Source organism: Monocercomonoides exilis (assembly GCF_001643675.1).
Source record: "Monocercomonoides exilis strain PA203 chromosome Unknown scaffold4-2303458, whole genome shotgun sequence".
Classification (NCBI taxonomy): domain Eukaryota; phylum Preaxostyla; order Oxymonadida; family Polymastigidae; genus Monocercomonoides; species Monocercomonoides exilis.
Window position 1 is genome coordinate 713,485 of NW_027150549.1, and position 22,700 is coordinate 736,184.

General features: G+C 40.5%; 2 protein-coding genes across 2 annotated transcripts; both read right to left on the reverse strand.

The window, feature by feature from the left end:
- Nucleotides 1-572: 572 nt before the first annotated feature.
- MONOS_3581 (uncharacterized protein) lies at nucleotides 573-7,414 on the reverse strand (the record flags this gene model as incomplete). The annotated part of the gene is made up of 2 exons (XM_067873590.1): nucleotides 573-6,229; nucleotides 6,623-7,414. The coding sequence occupies 2 exons, from the start codon at nucleotides 7,412-7,414 to the stop codon at nucleotides 713-715; spliced, it is 6,309 nt and encodes a 2,102-aa protein (XP_067734650.1). The 3' UTR covers nucleotides 573-712.
- Nucleotides 7,415-9,316: 1,902 nt separating this feature from the next.
- MONOS_3582 (uncharacterized protein) lies at nucleotides 9,317-21,700 on the reverse strand (the record flags this gene model as incomplete). Its single annotated transcript, XM_067873591.1, has 1 exon — nucleotides 9,317-21,700. One exon carries the CDS (start codon nucleotides 21,698-21,700, stop codon nucleotides 9,764-9,766), a length of 11,937 nt encoding a protein of 3,978 aa, XP_067734651.1. The 3' UTR covers nucleotides 9,317-9,763.
- Between the last annotated feature and the right edge of the window lie 1,000 nt (nucleotides 21,701-22,700).

A 22,700-nucleotide genomic window follows, 5' to 3' on the forward strand; every position in this document is an offset into this window, starting at 1 on the left:
TAATCAGTCTGATTGTGTATATTATGTATTGTTGTGTTTTAAGTTTTCAAAACAACTGTTATTTGAATAAAGTCATTTTTTTTCATCCATTCCATCTATTAGCAAAACAATAAAAAAACAAATTTATTTAGCAAATTGCAAAGGAAAAGGACATTAAAATTCAAGCAAAATACTAAATAAATCACAATTCACTTTTGTTTTAAAAATAAACATTGCAATTATTGAAAGCAGAATATTTTTTAACATAATTGTTATTTTGTTTATCACAGATTTATGTGCTTTTTAAGCGAAAAATTCCAATCTTTTCAATGCAATGAATAACAATTTGGATAATCCATGATTTTTCCCGTTATTATCAATTCTTGTTTTGCTAATATTGTTGTTTTTGAGAAAAATAGTTCCGGTTGAAAAAGCAGAGAACAAATAATGATTCGAAAAAACTTTCACTTCCAACACAGCGAAGCAATGTTGGTGATGATTAACCAAGTTTCATCCAGGAAAAAAGGGAGATATTCAGATAATTCATCATATCAACATTTCAAAAGATAAGAAAAGGAAAGAAACAACAACTGTTTTCATTTTGATAAACACTTTTCATCAACACTTATTCCATTGAATGGCATGACGTGCAATAAAAATTAAATGCCTTAAATCATTTGTTTTCAAGAATTAAAACGAAATCACTTGAAGGGTTATTCATTATTATGAAGTGTTATGCTTCTTCATTATTTTTCGTTTCGAAATATCCAGTTGGCACATTCTCTTGGTTATTGTTTTTCTCTTTTTCATTGCTCTCGCAAATCAATCTCTCATTTCTCTCATCTGATGTGTTTTCAATGCAAATCGCATCAGTCACAGTGAGCATCACAGCTCCTGGTGGAAAGAGCAGAATAAACTCTCTCTTCAAATATAGAAGCGATGGACGCTCGTTCATCTTGCTCGACAAGCACAGCTTTACAATTTCTTTAAGTGTTTGTTTTTGGATTGCTTCGATTTTTGGCCTCTCTCCATTCACAATCTTCTGCCCTGCCACCTCTGCCTCATACTCCCCAAACGGGATCTGAAGTGTCAAACATTCCCACAACATCATCCCAATCGAAAATGCAACAGTCTTCTTCGTCGCCTGCTTCTTTGTCCCGCTCAACAGCTCAGGCGCCATCCACCTCAGGCACTCTTTTTTGAAACTATCTTCATCCTCAAATGCTGACGAGGGCAGAGAGTCACTTTCATCATCATCATCACTTGCAGATGTCACAACAGTCGATGAAGAGATGGATGATGAATCTGAGTCATCAGAAGAGAAGTCAGAGTGCATCACAATGCATATCACCATATGTTCTGAGAACAGCACAATGTGCGGGCTCAGATTCGCAAGTGACTGAAGCTTGTTTTCCATTTCATCAAACGAGTGGAGCGCAAGATTCGCCACCAAGAACAGGATCTGTGCAGCTGTCACTTCTCTCTCTTCCAGCGATCCGATCGGCATCTCCTTTGTCTTGTTCCTTCCATGCAGCAGCATGAACAGCGAATCTCTCAGATCCACAATCAGCTTCTCATGAGGTGAAGAGCAGGCCATTGCATCCACCAGATTCGACATCGATGAGGTGGTTGGGCAAAGATCCTCCCCTCGAACAAATGTGGAATCTGAATCGGTTGTTGAAGTGGTTGAAGTGGATGAAGTGGATGAGATGGATGGAGATGGTGTTCGCTTCCTAATCTCTTCCTCTTCATCTTTCTCCAATGCCCAATCAGGAATCTTGTCCGAATCTCTTCCAAGGATGTATTCTGTCGAACCGCTCTCACTCAAAAGATGCTCGGATGATTCAGAATGTTGCATATTCGTATCATACACCCTCTTCTTTATCCTCTCTTCATTCTTCTTCTCAGCTTCCCTCTCCGCTCTCCTCCATTGCTCCTCTGGTGAAATCTCCATCGTCACCATCTCAAATGCCTTCGGATCTTTTCTGATATTTTCATTCACAATCTCTCTCAGATCTTCTGCTTCATTCTTCACCTTCTTCCATCGAACAATGAATATTATTGATACAATTAACAGTATTACCACGATCACAATACAAACAATCAAAGCCCATGAGATTTTTACTTCTTTTCCTCCTTCAACAATCTTTTCATCATCTGTTGGTGGAATCACGCTTGAATTCTTCAAAATGAATGAATTTGTTGATGAAGGAGATTCTGCGTTTCCAAACAAAATGAGCACGCTCACCTCAATTTCATCTCCACAACTTCTGATGAGATCTTTTGCCACACTTCCTTCAACTTCTCTTTCTGACAAGAATCCATTTGAATCAAAATCATAATGTTCAATCTCATTCTCTTCTCCCTTCCTCTTCACAACTGAGAATGACAGATTGCATGGAACAAGAAGCAATCCTTTGAATGTCAACTTCATTCTATCTGTCTCTTCCTTTGCTTCCACACTTTCCAACACAGGAATGAAGAATGGTGAATCTCTTTCAGAAGCAATCCCTTCAAAACTGCACCCATCATTCAACATCCAAAGAGATGTGTTTCTCTCCAATCCATCACCTCCTTTCAAACTCATCACATTCAATGTTCCTGAATCTGAACAGACGATATTCCTTCTCAATGATGGATATCCTTCAATTGATGGATTATTGTTCTCAAATTTTCCATCATTAACAGTCATCGCCCCTCCACTGATTGTTATTCCACCTTCTGGTGAATTTGAGAATGTTGTGTCTTTCATTATCACGGAACTCTTCACAATATCCATAAGAGATCCATCCCATCTGCACGTCTCCTCTTCCACATTCAAATACTTTTCATTTTTTCCCTTTGAACTCCCATCAAAAATGCAACTGTCCATTTTCACATCCAAACAATTTTCCAATTTCATTAATTTCCCTTTTGCTTTGTTTGAACTGACTCCGCCCATTGTGCAATTTGCCAATTGCGTTGTCTTTTTCATTGCCAAGCAAGATATCAATGATTCTTCATTTCCCTCAACTGTGATATTTTCTGTATGAAACTTCTCCATATTTAATTGTTCACTTTCATTAATATCTATCAGAGAAATTTTAATTGTTGAATTGCAAATCGTTAATGAATCAATTACAGATGGAATTGGTGATGATAGATATACTGAAGATTTTTGAAGAATGAGATTTGACATTGTGCATCCATCAAGTTGCAATTCTCCTTTTTCCATTTTGATTATGTGAAATGGAATGTTTGCAAATTCTATATTTCCTTCTTCATTTGATTGTTTTGATGTGAATGAACAGTTCATTATCTCAAGAATCCCTCCATCCGGAGAGATTAATGATTCATGCGAAGAGATGAAATTCGAATCGAACGCAAAGTTCACTCTCATCAATGAGACTGACCCTGTTGTTGTTATCAAAGCATCTCTTGTTTTTCCAATGCTTGATTTCACTTCAACTTCACACAAATCTCTGCTCTTTGAACTCAAACTCATTTCTTTCAGATCAATTTCTCCTCCTATCACACTTTCTTCAACAATGAATATCAGACTCAGAATATCTGAGGTCAAGTGAATCAGCCCATGATCAATTGAATAGCATGGAAGAACATTTGTTCCACATTGCTTTTCATTCGATCCACTCATACTGCTCACAATGATTGTGTCGCTCTGATGAATAGTCACAAATTCAATCAGATCTGTATCACTTTGGTAATCACACCTATCAATCCCAAATATCGCATTCATCCGTGAATAATAGCCCTCTCGAAGATCAAACCGAAATTGACTTTCATTGATCTGTGATGTGATGTTGAAGCATTCAATGAAAATATCATTCCCCACTTTTGCTGTGTTTGAACTGAATTTCATTCCCACAAATGTGAAATTCAATTCTCCTCTTTCCTTTGTTGCCAGATACACCCCTCCTCCTTTCCCATTGGTGCAGCTGCAACGGCTGATTGTCGAGTCAATCATCTTCATCGATCCAAATGCACCCAATGCGAAGAATATTGCTCCTCCTTTTTCACTTGTTTCTGCTTTGTCTTCAGTTATGCTGCTCTCATTCACAACTAAATCTATCTTTTTCTCACTTGCTGACTCAAAAATGCTTGCTCCATTGTCACTTCTCTTCACTCCTGAAATTGATGAATTGCTAATTTTGAGATTCATTTCCTTTCCTTCTTCATTTATCTTCAATTCTGGTTCAGATTTCTTGATTGATAAAATACATCCTTTGCTTTCATTCAACGATTCCACTCGAACATTCACAAAATGGCAAGTTATTCCAGAATCATGAATGACAAACATGCTATCTCCAACATTGCATGATTCCATCGACAAATCACTCACATCCACACTTCCACCAATTACATCCACAAACACACAATCAAATCCATTGTTCACTTCTGCATCTGAATGGAACGAACATCCAGTTATCACCAATTCTCCATTTTTGTTGGAAATAATTGTTTTGGCTGAGTTGTCAAATCCAGTTGTCAGTTGCAGTTGGATATTCATCAATTCAAGATGATTATAATTTCCCATGAAATATTCCAGTTGACTTCCAATTGCTTTTTCAAAATTCAATTTGGCTTTAACATTCTCTTCTCCCATATTTACACTCTTTTTGATTAAATAATTGGACGTGTTGAACGAATCTCGAATTATTGTTGATCTTTCAATTTGAATTGTTTTCAATCCAGTCCCCATTTCCATATTTTTAATCCCTTTCCACATTGTGAAACAAGGTTCTTCCTCACTTCCACAACGTGACACATCAAATCCTTCGGATGAGATAAATATCTCAGTTGAGCTGTATGAAATCAGAAACATGAACAAATCTTTGTTTGAATGAAAATCATCACTTCCAACAAACAAATTGTTATCGCCTTTCATTAAAGAATAATTGAACTTGAATGAATCATTTGTCACTGAATTATTAAAATCCTTTCCTAAAATGAACATGTTCTTTCCAATGGCTGCTTTGTTGTTCTCAAAAGTGAGGCCAACATCAAAAAGAAATGGCTTCTCATTCAAACATTCTTGACAATCCAAATACAAAAACCCTCCTTTTCCATTGCTCTTTGAAAGAGAACAGAAAGTTGCATTTGTTGACTTTATCTCAATTATCTCATCATCTTTCAATGCGATATTTGCATCGCCTCCTTCTTCACCGCTTCCAGTGTTCATAATGTTTGAAAAGTTGTTACTTTCAAGCAAGACAGAAGAAGATATCATCAATGGAGATTCACCAAATGAGGATTCATCCAAACTGCATCCTTCCATTGAACAATTCAACAATTTCACTTTATATTCCTGCTCATTCTCTCCTTCATTCATATTTGCTGAGGAAAGCGAAATTGAAAACAACGAAACTGTTGATTTCACTTCTGAAATCGTGACAAATTCCAGCTCAACCATCTTTCCTGTTGATTTGATCAAGGAAAATCCAATTGTGTTTTCCTTCCCTCCATTCACACTCATCTCACAGTTCTTCATGTGCAACTCGCCATTTTGAGTGCTCGATTCAATCACTGCTGAGATTGTTCTGTTAAAACTCGATGGAATAACAATTCCAATAAACTCAATTTCTGTTACAGATGAAGATTTCAGAACACATTCTTCGGAGCCACTCACTTCTCTTTGGCATTCGATGCCAATAACTGTCTCGACTTTGGCCTTCACATTCATTCCCCCTGCATCAATGCATCCAGTTACAGTCGATTTTGAGCATAAAATAATTTCCTGTTTTATATTCTGTGCTCTCTTCAGATGTCCCACCCCGTAGTCCACACTCTTGCATGGCGCTTTCTCCAATCCGCAATATACCTCTTCCACTCCAGATGCTCCATCCACATATATCGCGTCAGCAAAGAAACCATCGAGAAATATAAACAAATCGACATCCCATCCACAAAATGCCTCTGTTCTGTCATGCCCAACGATCGAGTTGTCTTTCTGACTGATGCTTGTCATGAAGGCGAAGGAAGAGTCATTTACAGAAGCGGCAAATGATTCACACACGAAATACATATCTCTTCCGACACAGGCCTTGTTGGCTGAAAACACAATATTGGTGATGGAAAAGGAGGATTCCGACAGTTGCGAGCCATGATTGTACTCGATCATGAGAGCCCCGCCTCTTCCTCCAGAACTTGTATCCTCGCTCACAGAGCAGGTGGAGAAATTTGTGTTCCTCACAGAAAATGTGTTGGCAGTGGATGATGAGGCGAATGAGATGCACCCGCCATCTGTGGCAGTCTGTTGGTTTTGTGGAGCTGAGTTGATGTTGGTGATGGTGCAGTTGGCGAGGGAGAGGGAGAGGGCAGGGGAGGTGGCAGAGGAGAGGACACAGCTGGCGGGGGTGGCAGTGGAGGTGATGTGAGTGATGTTGGAGGAGTTGAGGGAGAGAGGATTTGTGAGGGAGGTGAGGTGGAAGATGCTTTGGCTGTTGAGGGCGAGACTGGTGATTGCTGTGTGGTTGAGGGCGAGGGAGCCAGCAGTGAGGAAGAAGAGGGGAGTTTTTATTGTTATGGAGGTTGTTCCGGTGATGGTGGTTGTGTTGAGATTGAGGGAAGGGGAGTTATCGGAGAGGTGGAAGAGGATGGGGGTAATTGGATTTGAGGAGTTGTGGACGATGGCGAGGGCGGAGACTGTGAGGGAACCCTGGGTCTGTTGGAAGAGGGCAGACGAGGCAGATGGATCTGGTGAAAAAGATGTTAATGATGATGAGGATGATGAAAACGATGAAAATGATGATGTTGATTGTGATGACTGTGAATATGAGATTGGTGGTTGAGGAATGCCATCAGAGGATATGATGGTGGCATCTGTGCCATTTCCAGTGATTTTTGTGTCAACCGCGCTGAAGGTGAGTGTTTGAAGAGGAACAAATGTTGAGGTGAGGAGGATAAGAGATGTATCTTGGAGTGGGATGAAGCCGCTGAGTACATACTCTATTGTTGCGCATGGGATAAGTTGTGGCCTACCGCATGCATCGATATCGATTCCATCGTTTGCAACGATTTTGTTCGAAGGGATAAGAGAAAGCCAACTGTTGTACTCATCGTTTGTCGCAGTTCCTGCATTCCATACTCGATTTGTTGGAGTTGTTGAGCCGCAATTCTCGAACGGAGATTTTATGATGCTGCTTCCATTGAAGAATACATCATTTCCTCTACCGTCAGTGGCGGAGTTTCCATCGAAGAAACAAAAAGTGATGAATTGTTCTTCATTCATCCAAGAAAAAGTTTCATCAAAGTATGCACCAGCTCCACCATATGTATTATCAGTCAGTTTGTTGTTTATAAACTGGCATTCATTGATTGTAAACTGATTTGGTTTGTTTGATGGAATTTTATAAAATGTTATTGCACCTGAGGAATTGCAACCAACATTTGCAATACATTCGCATTCTGAAAACAGGAATTGAGAATTTGCAGGCATTTTATCGAGCCAAAAGTACCATCCAGTTCCACCACTTAGCGTTGTAAAACATTTTTTGGCCAAGTTATCTGAGAATGCCCAAATAGATTCGGCTCGTGGATTCGACAAAACTGCAGCTCCTCCACTTGATGCAGAACAATTTGTGAAATTGGATTTTGAGATGTTGATTTTCATCAAACCAAAACAAAACAATGCACCACCATGATCATTTGAAGAGCATTTGTCAAATGAACAAGATGTAATTGTAAGATTTGCTTCGGCGCATTCAACATTTAGTGCACCGCCCCAACTATCTCCGCTGTTTGAATCATTCCATTCGCACCATTCAAAGCGATGACTGTTCACATCAAACGAAGTCAATCTTCCAGGTGATTTTCTGTGAGTTTCATTTCCTTCATATACAACAGCAGCATTTGATGAAGAACGTGTTTGGTGGAGAAAAGAGACATTGAAGGCAGAGAGAGAAGTGGAGGGGCTGTTGAGGTTGGGGAGGATGGCGCCATCGATGGGGTTGTGGGTGTGTTTGAAGATGGTGGAGTGGATGGAAAGTGATGAGTGAAGAGATAAGAAGTGTATTGTGTTAGTGTTTGTGGTGGTAATGAATGAGTTGTGTGTGTGTGTGTGTTTAGCAGGAATGGAGTGTGTGGATTGTGGTGCAGTGATGTTTGTGAAGAGTGCGTCCGAGAGATGGAGATCGAGGTGGATTTGGAGATGGCGATGGAGAAGGGAAGAAGAAGAGGATAATAAAGGAGAAAAAAGGAAGGGCTGGGTGAGGGAGATGAAAGAGGAGAAAGAGGAGTGGGAAATAGAGAATGAGGCAGGGGCTGGGGAGTGTATTTCTGGGAGGAGATTGTTTGGGGTGGAGAAGAGGGGGAAGGAGAAGATGGCAGGTTGAGGGGTGATGAGGGAGAAGTTGGTGAGGGAAAGGGAGCTGTGCGAAGAGATGAAAAGTGGAGATTTTGTTGTCGGGTTGACTTGGCAAGTGGAAGAGAAGATTGCAGCAGCTGAGCGGTGTTGGGCAGTGAGGAGTGGACAACCAACGAGGGGGATGATGTTGAGATGGGCCACACACAACGAGGTGTTGATGATATTTAGACTTGTTTGAATGCTGCAAATGTGATTGTCAACTGAATTTTCATTTTTTGCTACATGAATGTCAAAATAATTGTTGTATTCTCCTTTTCCATTTTCGATGTTGATCTTGCCTTTTTGCATCTCCTCGTTCCATTTTTGATGATATGGCCTATCTGCAATGCATTCTCCATAATAGCAGTTAATAACAAGAAAAAGCAATGCAACAATATTGTATGCAGCTCTCATATGGGTGGAGCACCTCGCCATGAAAGAAGATGAAAGAAAAAACAGAAAATTAAAAATTTATGCGCCCTTAATTTATTGAAAAGTGTTATAAAAATGAGGAAAAATGATTGCAGTTGTGAAAAATACTGTAATTTGTTTCAAATAATTTATTCAACCTTATTATTATTTGTTTTCCATAACACTGCGAAAAAATACAGAAAAGTCTAAAATAGAAAAAAATATATGATAATATTGAGAGGAACAAAATTCATCATGCTTAATACTTTTTAACCATTTGCTCTGTGAGTCTTTTTTTTTTTTTTTTTTTTTTTTTTTTTTTTTTTTTTTTTTTTTTAAATCAAACTTTCGTTCGAGTTTTGATCAAAGTTTTTATCTCAATGGGATTGTGAAAAGAATAATTACTCTTTAAAAAACATCATCGTGTGCAATATGTGTTAACAGTTAAAGATCAATTTTTCGAAAATCCCATGTAGATTACAATTTTGATCAAAACACGAACGAAAGAATGATTTCGAAAAGGTTTGGCCATATATTCAAAACACAATTTGTTTGAAAAATGACTGTAAATATAATTCCAAGGTGTTGATTGAATCTCCTCTAACCTTTTAATTTAGAAAACACTAATTACAGAAAATATTTTGATGTGATTCAAATTTCAGTATTCCAACGAAAAATCTGCAGAGACTTCATGCTCGTAAAAATACATATTCCTCGTCAATAATACATAAATCATGAAGCATATATACAAGCATATCAAAATAAAAACTAAAAATTTAATCGCAAACCAAATCAATTGATTGCAACCAATTTGTAGTTCTTCATAAATATTTGTAAATACATATAAAAATAACTTCAAACAAATATAAGCAAAAACATGAAAAATAAGCTGGATAAATCACAATTAAATACTTGTAGCAAAAGAAACATCATTTTGAACAATAGTTTTAAAAATATTTCTGAATTATCATTTTGAAACTTAAAAACCTTTCACATTAATAAATTTTATCTATCATACTAAGGATTTCAGCTCTAGTTGTTTTCACCGCTTAACTTTTCAGAAATATAAATGATACTCGCGCTCACTTCTTTTTCGTCTGTTTCTTCATCTTCAAAATCAATCGCATCTGAGACAGTCACGAACACTGTCCCTTTTGAAAAATACTTGATAAACGATCTTTTCAATTCTACAAGTGTAGGCCGACATGATGCTTTTGCAGACAAACACGCTTTAATAGACTCAAAATGTGTTGACATGCTGACTGAAGAAGCGTTTGGTCTTTCTCCTTTCACAATCTTGTCTCCCGCAATCACTGCCTCATACTCCCCAAACGGGATCTGAAGTGTCAAACATTCCCACAGCATCATCCCAATCGAAAATGCAACAGTCTTCTTCGTCGCCTGCTTCTTTGTCCCGCTCAGCAGCTCAGGCGCCATCCACCTCAGGCACTCTTTTTTGAAACTATCTTCATCCTCAAATGCTGACGAGGGCAGAGAGTCACTTTCATCATCATCATCACTTGCAGATGTCACAACAGTCGATGAAGAGATGGATGATGAATCTGAGTCATCAGAAGAGAAGTCAGAGTGCATCACAATGCATATCACCATATGTTCTGAGAACAGCACAATGTGCGGGCTCAGATTCGCAAGTGACTGAAGCTTGTTTTCCATTTCATCAAACGAGTGGAGCGCAAGATTCGCCACCAAGAACAGGATCTGTGCAGCTGTCACTTCTCTCTCTTCCAGCGATCCGATCGGCATCTCCTTTGTCTTGTTCCTTCCATGCAGCAGCATGAACAGCGAATCTCTCAGATCCACAATCAGCTTCTCATGAGGTGAAGAGCAGGCCATTGCATCCACCAGATTCGACATCGATGAGGTGGTTGGGCAAAGATCCTCCCCTCGAACAAATGTGGAATCTGAATCGGTTGTTGAAGTGGTTGAAGTGGATGAAGTGGATGAGATGGATGGAGATGGTGTTCGCTTCCTAATCTCTTCCTCTTCATCTTTCTCCAATGCCCACTGAGGAATTTTGTCCGAATCTCTTCCAAGGATGTATTCTGTCGAACCACTCTCAGATAGAAGATGCTCGGATGATTCAGAATGTTGCATATTCGTATCATACACCCTCTTCTTTATCCTCTCTTCATTTTTCTTCTCAGCTTCCCTCTCTGCCCTCCTCCATTGCTCTTCCGGTGACATCTCCATCGTCACCATCTCAAATGCCTTAGGATCTTTTCTGATGTTGTCATTCACAATCTCTCTCAGATCTTCTGCTTCATTCTTCACCTTCTTCCATCGAACAGCCAGAACAACGGCAACTATAAGAACAATCAACAAAATTATCACCAACACAATTATAATAACTGTTGAATAGCCATATCCTTTTCTACTTTCAACAGGTTTTCCATCTCCACTTGCTTTCGGATCGCTTCCGTTCTTCAAAATGAATGCCTTTGTTGAAGAAGGCGTATCTGCATTTCCAAACAGAATGCACACCAACACTTCTGCCTCCTCTCCTGCCTCGCAAATCGTCTTTGAAGGTACCGCCCCCAACACTTCTGCCTCCGACACAAACCCTCCCTCATCAAACGAGTATCTCTCCACCAACGCCTCCGACCCAACCCTCTTCACCACCCGAAACGACAGATTGCACGGCACAAGAAGCAGCCCAGCGAACTTCAGCCTCGTCACGCTCCCATCCTCCTCCGCCTCCACACTTTCCAGTTCCGGAATGAAAAACACTGATTCTCTTTCTTCCGCTATCCCGCCCAGCGTGCATCCTTCGTTCAGCACCCACAGCGACGATCCATCCTTCACTCCATCTCCTCCTTTCACACTTGTCATGTTTAACAACCCAGAGCCTGCGCAAATGATATTTCTCCGAACTGATTTATAATTTCCGATCTTCGGGTTGTTGTTTATGAATTCGCTTTTTTCAATCGTCATGCTTCCTCCAAACACGCTCATTCCTCCCATCGAGCTGTTTGCAATTGTGATGTCTTTCAAAGTTGCTGTGCTGTTGACAAATGAAACGACCGAAGATGCCCATTTGCAAATGTGCTCCTCTTTGCTGTTTTCATTTTTTTCTGAATGATCCAGGTCACCTCGAAGCACGTTCCAATGCAATGTCACATTGTTGCAATCGCAAAAACTCATCACGCTTCCTGCCTCAGACTTCGAAGAAGCATTGGAAAAAGTGCAATTCGCCAAACAAATCCCTCCTTTGAACAACGAGCAAGCAATGATTCCTTCCTCCTGCTGTGCAGACGAAACATTATCAAATGATGCATCTTTGAGTTCAACACTTCTTTCGCCTCCACTCTTTTGCTGTTCAGAAAATGGTTGTTCCCCTTCAATCAAAATGAAAGCGCCTTTGTTCAGAACAGTATCTTCCGCTTTCATTTCAGAAAACAACACACAACCACTCAAATGAGCGATTCGAATTGAAGCTTCGGCAGAAAAGTGCATGTGACTTATTTTTATCTGTGAAGCAGTCACTTGCCCATTTTCGATTGAGATGAGCGTCAGTTCAATCGTTTGAGCACTTCTTTCTTCCTGCGATTGGGAAAAGCTGCATGCAAACAACGACAGGCTTCCAGATTCTGCTGTGAGCAAAATGTGGTGTGCTGAAGAAAAGTCTGATTCAAAGAAAAACTCAATCTTCGAGACAGAGACGCTTCCTGATGTTGATATTACGCTGGATCTTGTGTGCGCAATATCGCGGAATATGGTGAGTTTCGAGGGATCTTCCTTTCGAGACGCGATTGAAAGATCTTCCAGATCCATCTCCTTTTCAACAAACGACTCGTCATCCACCAGAAGTCTGCTTTCCACATCGTTCGTCAAATGGCTCAGCGCATAGCCGATTGTCAGGCACGGAAGCTTCAGTGTTCCGCATTGTCTGTCATTCTTCCCGTTCTTGGAGGGAGCGGATGACAGGATGATGGTGTCTGCCTGGTGGATTGTGATGAAATCCATCAGATTTGTGTCGCTCTTGTGGTTTGTGGAGTCGATTCCGTAAATAGCATTCAACCGCGTATATGCTGTGTCTCGCAAGTCAAAATAGAATTGCGTCTCATTGATCTGGCTTTCGATGTCAACACACTCCACAAAAATATCATTCCCCACTTTCGCGCTGTTTCCTTTGAATGTCATCTTCTCAAACAGAAACGAGAGGGCACCCTCAAAATTTGCATATATGTAAATCCATCCTCCTTTTCCGTTGTCGTTGCTGCATCCGCACTGAATCACTGATGACTTGCTCATTGACAGAGCTCCTTCGCTATGAAGCTCCTCAAAAACACCGCCACCCTTCTCGGAACCAACTGCCTTGCACGAATCAAATGTGCATCCGCTGATTGATATCACTGAAGCACAGCCAGACGAACTGATAATTGCAGGCCCGTTTCCATTCCGAGTGATCAGCTGGAATGTGGAGTTTTTGATGGCGACAGAGCAGTCAGCAGCATTCTCCTTTTGGAATGAGCGAGAAACTATTTTCACAAAACTTACTCCAGAAAATGTACATCCCGAAGCCGCAAGATGCTGCATTGCACAATCGCATCCGTTGCTGATCGAAAACACACCCATCTCCGACATCACATTCTCAACTGACAGCTTCGAAACATTCAGCACTCCGCTTTCCATCAACAAGAACCCAACCTTCGCTGGAGCATCTCCACGTATCTCAGCTACAAACGAACAATCGCTTATCCCAATCACCCCACTTTTTCCAACAAATGAATACTGCCGCTCGTTCCAAAACCCTTCCGACAGTACAACTGAAATCCTATTCAGTTGCAAAACGCCCTCGCTGCTAATTGCGGGATCGGTGCCACTTTCTGTCTTGTTTGCAAAAATCAGCTTCCCTTGATTATGTTCTTCTGTTTCAACTTGTTCAATAATAAAGTTCGACAGCACGAACGAGTCCTGCACAATTGTTTCATCTGATATTTTAATCCACTTCTGAGGAGCACTTTCATCAATCTGCTTCATCCCTTTCCACATGCCCTTGCACGGATCCTCTTCGCTTCCGCACCTCATAATATCGTATCCACCTGAACTCACAAATATTGTTTGGCTCACGTATGTCTCCAAGAAACGGAGCAACCCAGTGTCTTCCCAGACTAAATCCCTTCCACAAAACAGCAGTTTGTCTTCTCTTCTTTTCGTGAAGTCAAAGCAGAGTGTTGAGAGTGTCACACTTTTGTTCAGATCCCCTGCCGAGATGAATATGTTTTTTCCTGCCTGCGCCTTGTGGCCAGCAAATGAAACATCTTCTCCAAAAACAAAAGGAGTGCCAGCCAAAGCACCCTGGCATTCAACAAACGCAAACCCGCCTCTTCCACATTCTTCAGAGCAGCAGCAGTCATCTGTTTCTGTTTGGCTCATCAAAAATGTCGCTTCACCCACCAGCTCCACATAAACTGCTCCTCCCTTCTGGCTCGGCTTCGCAGATATCGATGAAAAATTGCATCCAGATATTTCGCACGAGGATGTCAGCCAAACAGGCGTTGACGAGAAAGACAGTGAAGTGAAATCGCAATTCAGCAATTGAACATCGCCTCCTTCAGAATGAATGAGGCAGAACTCCAAGTTTGATGCGCTGTTGGATTTGAAGGTGCATCTATTGAGCGAAAGGCAAGAATCGGCTGATTCAGACAAAAGAAGAGTATTTTCGTTGTTTACGAAAGAAGAAGGAAGCGAAAATTGAATCAATTCAAACTTCAATTCTTTCGAGTTCTGAATAATTGATTTTTTTGAATCACTTGTTTCCATTAAATTCTCAAACAGCATCACACACTTCTCATCTGCCTTGTTCGGCACAACTTTGAACAATGAGAGGTCATAATGGTTCCTGATATTTGCTTCTGTTTCAATTCGTATAACCCGATTCGGTGCTTCCAAATCGATGTTTTCATATCCTCTCCAAAACGACAGGCAAGCGAATTCCGCACTTCCACACCCCAAAATGTCCATTCCACCCCTTGAAACAAGAATCGTATCATCCTTTCTTTGGATCAGGAATAGCAGAAGATCAGTTACAGATCCTTTCAGCAAAACATTATCTGTGCCTTTCAGATCAACAATGTTTTCGTTTCTCTCATTCTGCAGCTGAAACGCAAACCTTTGTCTCACAACAGATGCATTCACGTCTGTGCTCAACACAAATATGTCTTTCCCTTCAAATGCACAATTATCTGCAAATGTTATTTCTGTCAGTTTTATGCTCAGCAAGGGATTCTCTGAAATATCCAGATACAATCCACCTCCTCTTCCGCCTTCCTCGCTTGCTGAACACGACCTGATGCTTGTGCCGTTCATCTTAGCATCGCTTTCTCCCTCAACGGAAATAAGTCCACATCCTCCGTTCCCTCCTTCGTTCCTACAACCCTTCATGCTTGTCCCATTCTTCCAGTTCAGGGTCTTCACTTTCTTCAGCACAGCAAACCCACCATTCTCAAATGAACAGTTTGTGCTTTTCAATTTATTCAAAAAAATCTCAGTTCCCCCTTCTCCAACAACCATTCCTTTCCCGCTTGATCGGATGTTACTCACTTCCACGCTGTCAAAAGTGCACCCAACCTCGCCGCTCAAAAAGATTCCGCAGTCAGCTTTATATTCCATGTTCTTTATAACCACTCTATCCAGCGAGATCTTTCCACCTTTCCCTGTAATTATCCTCATGTTTGTCTCCGCCAATGTTTCCGGATCAGCATTTCCGAATGAGCACTCCACAAAATACGTTTTCCCCACACTAACTTCCACAAGCTCAGCGAAATCTGATGTTTCAGGCAGCTCAAATCCAATCTTCGAAATCGTCAGTGTTGTGAGCGTGGTTCCAACTGCCATCTTCAAGTGCCCCTCTTTCCCCACAATCACCCGACTCCCGTCCTCTCCTTTCCCTTCAATCGTCGTCGGTTCGTTTTCCCTCTCGATCTCTCCACTCAGCTCACACGATGAAAGAATTCGCAGGACGCGCTTCTCCTCAGTCATTTTTCTTGAAGCATACCAAAGCTCCTCGCAAGGATAATCGTCAGCGCCACACCCGTCTGTATGGCCATTGAGCGTGTTCACATATATTATTTCGTCCGCTCTGGGGAACAGATACTTCAGAAGCGTGTCTGTTCCATCGGGAAATGTTGGATCAATCACCCACATCGTTTCCTCCTCCTGGCCTTCTGTGGCTGATCCTGCCCATTTATTTCTGTCAATCGTAATCCGCGGAGTGGGGCACACAAGATACACATCGTATCCCAGCATCGCATCGTTGCTCAGGAATTTGTTGTTCTTCATCGAGTATCCAACCTCGCTGCTCAAAAACTCCATGTGCAACCCTCCCCCCAAACCATCCGCTTTCCTCACTTTGCTCTCTTCAACCGTGTTGTTGTTGAACAGCAGCTCCCCGTTGGCAGATACAGTTGTGATGATGCTTCCTCCTTTCGAACCACTCGCCAAGCAGTTGATTGAAGTAAATGAACAAAAATTCACGCTCAAACTCTTCCCGGCTCCAACTCTCCCCGTAACCACAACTCCGTTTCCTTCGTTCCTCGTCAAAAGACTGAAGTTGCTCTTTTCAACTGTTGCACTCGACAATTCTTCAACGAATAAGGCCCCGTGGTTCCCAAACTGTGTCGGCCCAGATATTTTCGAGTTTTTCATTTCTACATGGCTGCTGGACTTTACAGCAATCAGTCCTTCAACTGATCCCGTCTTTAGGTTGTTCCATTCCACATCTTCCAGAGTGCATCGGCTGCTCGTCCCGCTCAGTTCAACCACTGGCGCTCCCAGCAGTTCTATTTCGTTCAGCACTCCCCTCAGAATATGGAGACTCCCACCTCTCACAGTCACATATCCAAAGTCGATCTTCTTTGATTGCGCATTCATTGAGCAATCAACCAGCGAAAGTGCGGAGCCACTGCACAGGAATAGACACTTTCTTTCAGCTGCTGTAAATGTTGTTGAAACATTGAATGCTATTCCACTGAATGAGATTGCATTGCTTGTATCGATGAGCCCTTCTCCTTCTCCTGTTCCATCAGATATCACATTTATCAGTGTTCCGTTTGTCTCTGCTTCAATGTCCATCTCTTGCGAACTCAAAACAATCGTATTTGCAAAGCAGAAACGACCTGTGAGCCTCAAACTCGCCTTCGAATCCCCAAATCGCACCAAACCCCCATACTGCAGCGTTCCGCACGGATAATCCGAAAACCCACATCCTGTGTAATCAAAGCTGTTCTCCTCTGCTCCGCCAATAAAGCAAGGCTCTCCGAATTCTCGGAAATACAACACGAGAGGAATGTGAAATTCTTTATTTGTTGTGCTTCTCTCAAAGCCCATCATATCTTCAGCCAATATGGTCTCTGTTTTAAAGCACTGCAGCCAATCCCCAATAATCTGCCTCAGATCTTCTCCGTCAACAAACAGCTCCTTTCCTTTCCAAGCATTGCAACCGCTGAAACTGATATTGTCGAAGGCTAGGCTTCTGATGCTTTCGTGCAAAAAAAGATACATTGCACCGCCTAATCCATTTCCCACCGATTCGCGATCTTCTGAAGGCACCATGCAGTTCTCAAAACTTGTGCTTTTCACGCTCAAAAAGTTCCCGCTTCCAACCTTCCCCATGACTCCCCCGCCTCGAATTCCATTCCCTTCGTCACATGAGCCAGTGAAGTTGCAACTTTGGATTGTGATACTTTTTTCATCTCCGTTTGCTTCATTGATATATAAGCATCCACCGTCTCCATTTATCCTCCTCGTTCCAGTCAAGCTGCTGTTCTCTATCTTTATTGAATTGTAGTTGTCTGCAAAGATGGGTGAAGTTGTGAATGTTGTTGCTTGTTCCATTTTGAATCCACTTATCAGAAGATTCCCGCTTTCTACAAAGATCACATTGAAGGAAACAGGATCATTTGTATTTTCTGAAGAGAAATCCACACAACAGTTGGAGATGGAAAGCGACGATGAAGAGAAAAGAAAGGCTTTTCTTGCAGCTGCGAACAGCCTTTGCACATTCAGTGACAGATTTGAAAGGGAAAGAGGAGAGGAGCACATCACCAGTCCATCCTGTATGGCTCTGTCTGTGTCTCTAACCGAAATAGGCACAAGCGCCTCAGAATAGATAGTCGCTGATTTGGTCCAAATCACAACTTCCTGTTGTATTATTGACCTTGAAAGAACTTTGATGGTGTTCAATGGATCGCTTATTCGGTTCTCAATGCAGTAATCGATTGACAAGCAAGCAGAAGAAGGAAATCCACAGTGAGTGTGATCAGCTCCATTGTCGCTGTCAGTGATAATTTCTGATTGAAGAATGCAAAGATACACATGCAGAGGAATCACAAGAGAAGCACTTCCATTTTCGCTTCCGCTCAAAGCCAAAGCGTCTGACGGCAATTCCGATGAATCAAAAAATCCAATTGAAGACGAATTGATCATTTGGGAAAGTAAAATCCCACTCTCACATCCAACAAACACATCCTTTCCATATTCAGCTTTGTTCTTTGTTTCCTTTGAAAATACAACTTCATTCTTTATTTCAAAAGAAGAAGACACATAGCCACAGCGGATGCATATTCCTCCTCCTTTCCCTCCACATCCTTCTTCGCTTGGTGCACAGCATCCCTCGAAACAAGTTGAGCCATTTACAATCAGAATATCATTTTCGCCTAGCCAAGCACTCATCCCTCCTCCTTCTCCTCCATCCCCATAAACGCAGCAATCACTGAAGCCGCAACCATCGATCACAATCTCTCTATTGCGGTTATTATTCAACACGTTGTTCTTCGCAATCGAAATACATCCTCCATTCCCATTCATCCTCTTGATGCTGCACATGTTGCATCCAGCACAGTTTAGCATCCCAGCTCCATTCAAACTGATCAACGAAGCGGATCCAAATGTAATCTGCGATGTTGTGGAAAATCGGTTCAAAAACAGGCTCCCATCGTTTATCTTGATAAATCCAAATCCAAATGCTGCGTTTCCGCTTGATGAGCATTTGAGCGAGCAATCAGCCATTGACAGTTCCTCAGACTGGCACAAAAGAAAACAAGAATGCACCCCAAGCTGTGAAGATGCTGAAAAACTCAGATTCGAAATGGAGGTTGCAATCTCAACTGTCACCATTCCTTCAGATAGGCTGACAGTTGTACTCGATACTTTAATTTCTCGCCCTCTTGTGGGACTTTTCACTTCCCATCCATAAACATTAAAGATCAGAGATTCTGTCCATTCAAAGTCTGCATTCAGTGTGATAATTCTTTTGCTGCTGGGAAAGCGAAGTGCTGCTGCATATCCAATGCTTCCACATGGATAATTGGCTGTGCCACATCCTGAAAAATCTCTGTTTTTAGCTCCTCCAACAAGGGCTGTTCCTGAAAATGTCTGGAGATATGCCAGAAGAGGAACTGGATTTGTCCTGCACTGCTCTTCAAACCCCATCAGATCATCATCAATCATCCCTGTTTGCGTGAACCCGAAAGTGCCCCTCGTTATTGTTGAGCTCAACGAAATTGCATCAACAAATATGTTGTTCCCCTTCCAGGCTTCGCATCCGTTGAACGTAGCATCTCGTATCGCAAAGCTCGACGAACTTCCTGTCACTTTCAGATGCATTCCTCCTCCTTTTCCTTTGTTTATGCTGTCCTGTGGCGCTGTGCATCCCTCCATTTCAATTCTTTTTGTGGAACCGATTGACACTTTCCCACCAGCATCCAGGAAGAAATTGATAGATCCTCCATTCCCTTTGTTGCACATGCACCTTTCGAATCCCAGTTCATCCAAATTCAGTTCGTCTCCAGAAGTTAAAGTCACATCAAAAGCCGATCCACTTCCTTCATTTCTCATGATGTTTCTGAAAGTTGTATTCTCAAAAGTGAAACAGGGCAGTGTAGATGACTCAATCCGGAGAGCAGACACATCAGAAAACATCATGGATTCAACAGTTGTTTTTGACATGTTAAATTGGCCAGCTGAAATGGATGCAAATGCTGTTGCAAATGGAGAAACTTGCGCTGTCTCAGAAGTTATCTTGCATGAACTGAGCACAAGCTCTCCAGACGCTGAAGAAACGGAGAACAAAGGCAGCGAAGTGGATGCAGAAGAGTTCCTAATGATGAACAACCCTGTCAGGAAAGCATATCCAGATAATATTTGGAAAAGAGCATTGCCATTTGAAGAATCTGCACTCAACTTTGTTCCAAAATTACTTGATCCTTCAAAAATCAGATATTTCGAATTAATTGCAAGCGATTGTTCCGCATATGATCCTGTATTAATATAGATATGAGCTGGTTGATCCTTTCTTATCGAAGTTGCATCACGGATAGAATTGTATACCGTTAAGCATGGCGAAGTCTTCCAGCCACATAACGCTTCGTCTCTTCCCAAAGTGTCAACAAAAACCTCAGTTTTTTTAATCCAAGCGCTTTTATCACCACCAACTGCAAAAACGAGACGATTTATTTCGGTAGAGCTTCTTGACAAGCAACATATGAATTGACTTTTATTCAACACACCTTGCCAAGGAATTGCTGCATAAATATCTTTGCCATCTCCAAGCGCATCACACCCAATAAACAAACAATAAGAAAGTGAACTGTAGCGAGCCAAAGAAGCGTTTCTTGAGTCAAAATAGATTGCTCCACCAATTGTTTTATTGGCACTGCAATTTTCAAAAACAATGTTTGAATAGGATATATTTACTCCTTCCCCATTCCAAATAGCGCCTCCTCCATTACACTCATAATGAATGTCTGAGGCAAAGCAATTGCAAAATGAACAATCAGCTAAAATATCATCACTTGATATTTTTCGATGCATATGAATGCATCCTCCTCCATATTTTGATTCACAATATGTCATGATGTTATTCTGGATCGTCACAGGACCATTTCCTTCACATGGAGCAATGCATGATGCATAATTAGTTGTTTTGATAGAACTGAAAGTGTTGTTGATAGATTGAAATATGTAACAATATTTTTCGTATATGCATTGCAAAGATGTTGAATTTAGAAAATCTGTATTTTTAACAATGCAAGAACCTGAAGAAGTATGAAAAATGCAATATTCGGAATGATTTTCATACAAGCAGTTATCAACACGCGTGTCCTCTGAGCCTGTGTGTTTTATCATCAAACCAATTGTTTTGGAGCATCTCAAAAAAGTCGAGTTCAAAAGATTTTGAGAGCCATCTGAAATTTTTGGAACAATGCAGCCTTCGGTCGGGTTGGTCATAGATGAAACAATGCAGGACGACAGAGTGAATGACGCGCAATATTTGCAAAATGTGCCTCTCTCGGGGTATTGCTGCGATATGTTCTGGAAGGTGCTGGATTGCATTGAGATGCAGTGAAAATTTGATGATTGGACAAGCGGCTTTGAATTGCACAACGAAAAAGATGAAAATACAGAGCCCTCAACCTCAACACTGCATTGATAACCTTGATGTGCATCTGCCCGGTGAACGGAAACCAACGATGGAAGAAGGTGATTCGATCGAGTCGGAACCAAAGACAAATTGAAAAAGCAAATGGAACTGTCGCATGAATGAATAAAAGCATTGGGTAATTGATTTGGCGAAGAAAACAGACAGCTTCCTGCAAAAAATGTTGATTGGCCAAATAATGACACAATTGCACTTCCCCCTGCTGAATTGAATTGAATATTCAAGCAACCTATGGACGAATTACAAGATGCAATCGATGAAACAACAAAAGTTTGGTAAAACACTTCTTTCATATTTATTTCGGTTGGGAAAGCCATCATTCTTCTTTCAGCGCTTTCATCAGAACTTTTTTGATTTTCTTTAAAAATCCTCGAACATCCAACGCATAAGCAAAACGATGAATTTTTTTCGTAACTGCTAAATATTTTTATGTTTTGCACGTTTTCACTTGTTTCACATCGAATGATTGTAATAAGGAAACATGAAATAAACAATAACTTTGATTTCATAAATATCATTCAGATTTAAATATGGGCCAATTATTGGAAATAATATTTCTTTCTATTAAAATTTACAATGTTCAGGATATGAATTGGATAAAATGACAGATCTTTCAAATTTTCCAAATGTCAACCGGGTTTGTTTTGTGAAAATCGTTCATCAAAAAATTTTTTCGAATAATAAATTACGCAATATCCAAGTAAATTTTTGTCATTTCCATTTTCACTGAAAAGAAAAACAAAGAAAGGCATTTAATTAGATATACAAATAATAAAAGCATGAAGAACATTTTTTCTTTTTCTGGAAATATTTATTTTATTTTTATCTGCTACACCAAAAATAATTCGATAACGAAAAAGTTTTATTCAAAATCGAAAATTCTTTATCATCAAAATTTTTAGAAAATATTTTGAAAATTCATGCTCATGTCAGTTCCATTTCTTTCAGTGAATGATCTTCAAATTTTGTTAATTTCAATTACAAAAAAAATTTTTTTCTGTGTTTATAAATTGATTGATTGTGTGAAATAGCGAAAATATGATAAAATTGAATTATTTCAAAACTCTTCACATAGGTGAGTGTTTTTATTGGCACCATTTTTTTATTGGCACCAAATTTTTGAAGTGATAAAATTCGAAAAATACAGACTCAATTAGCAAAAATAAACAAAACTTTGGTCAAATAATCTTCTCATTTTTCTTTTTCCTGAACTTTGATTTGCAGAATTATATTCTTTGAAATAAAGCACCTCATCATGCAAAAATTTTCGACAAACTCTTTTCATCTTTGATTTAAATGGAAGAGTTTCTTCAATAATTTCTGTTTCGTCTTCGGCTTTAGAACATTTCGCACTTATTCGAATAAAAATAACTTCTACCAACTTTTCTAAGAAATCTTCGTTTGTGAGCTTTTTTCCGAAAAAATCAAAACGATTTTTATAAGCGTGCAAAGGAAATAAAAAGTGTTTAAGTAATTTTCGAGAAACTTGTCCTGACGATTTAAACAAAA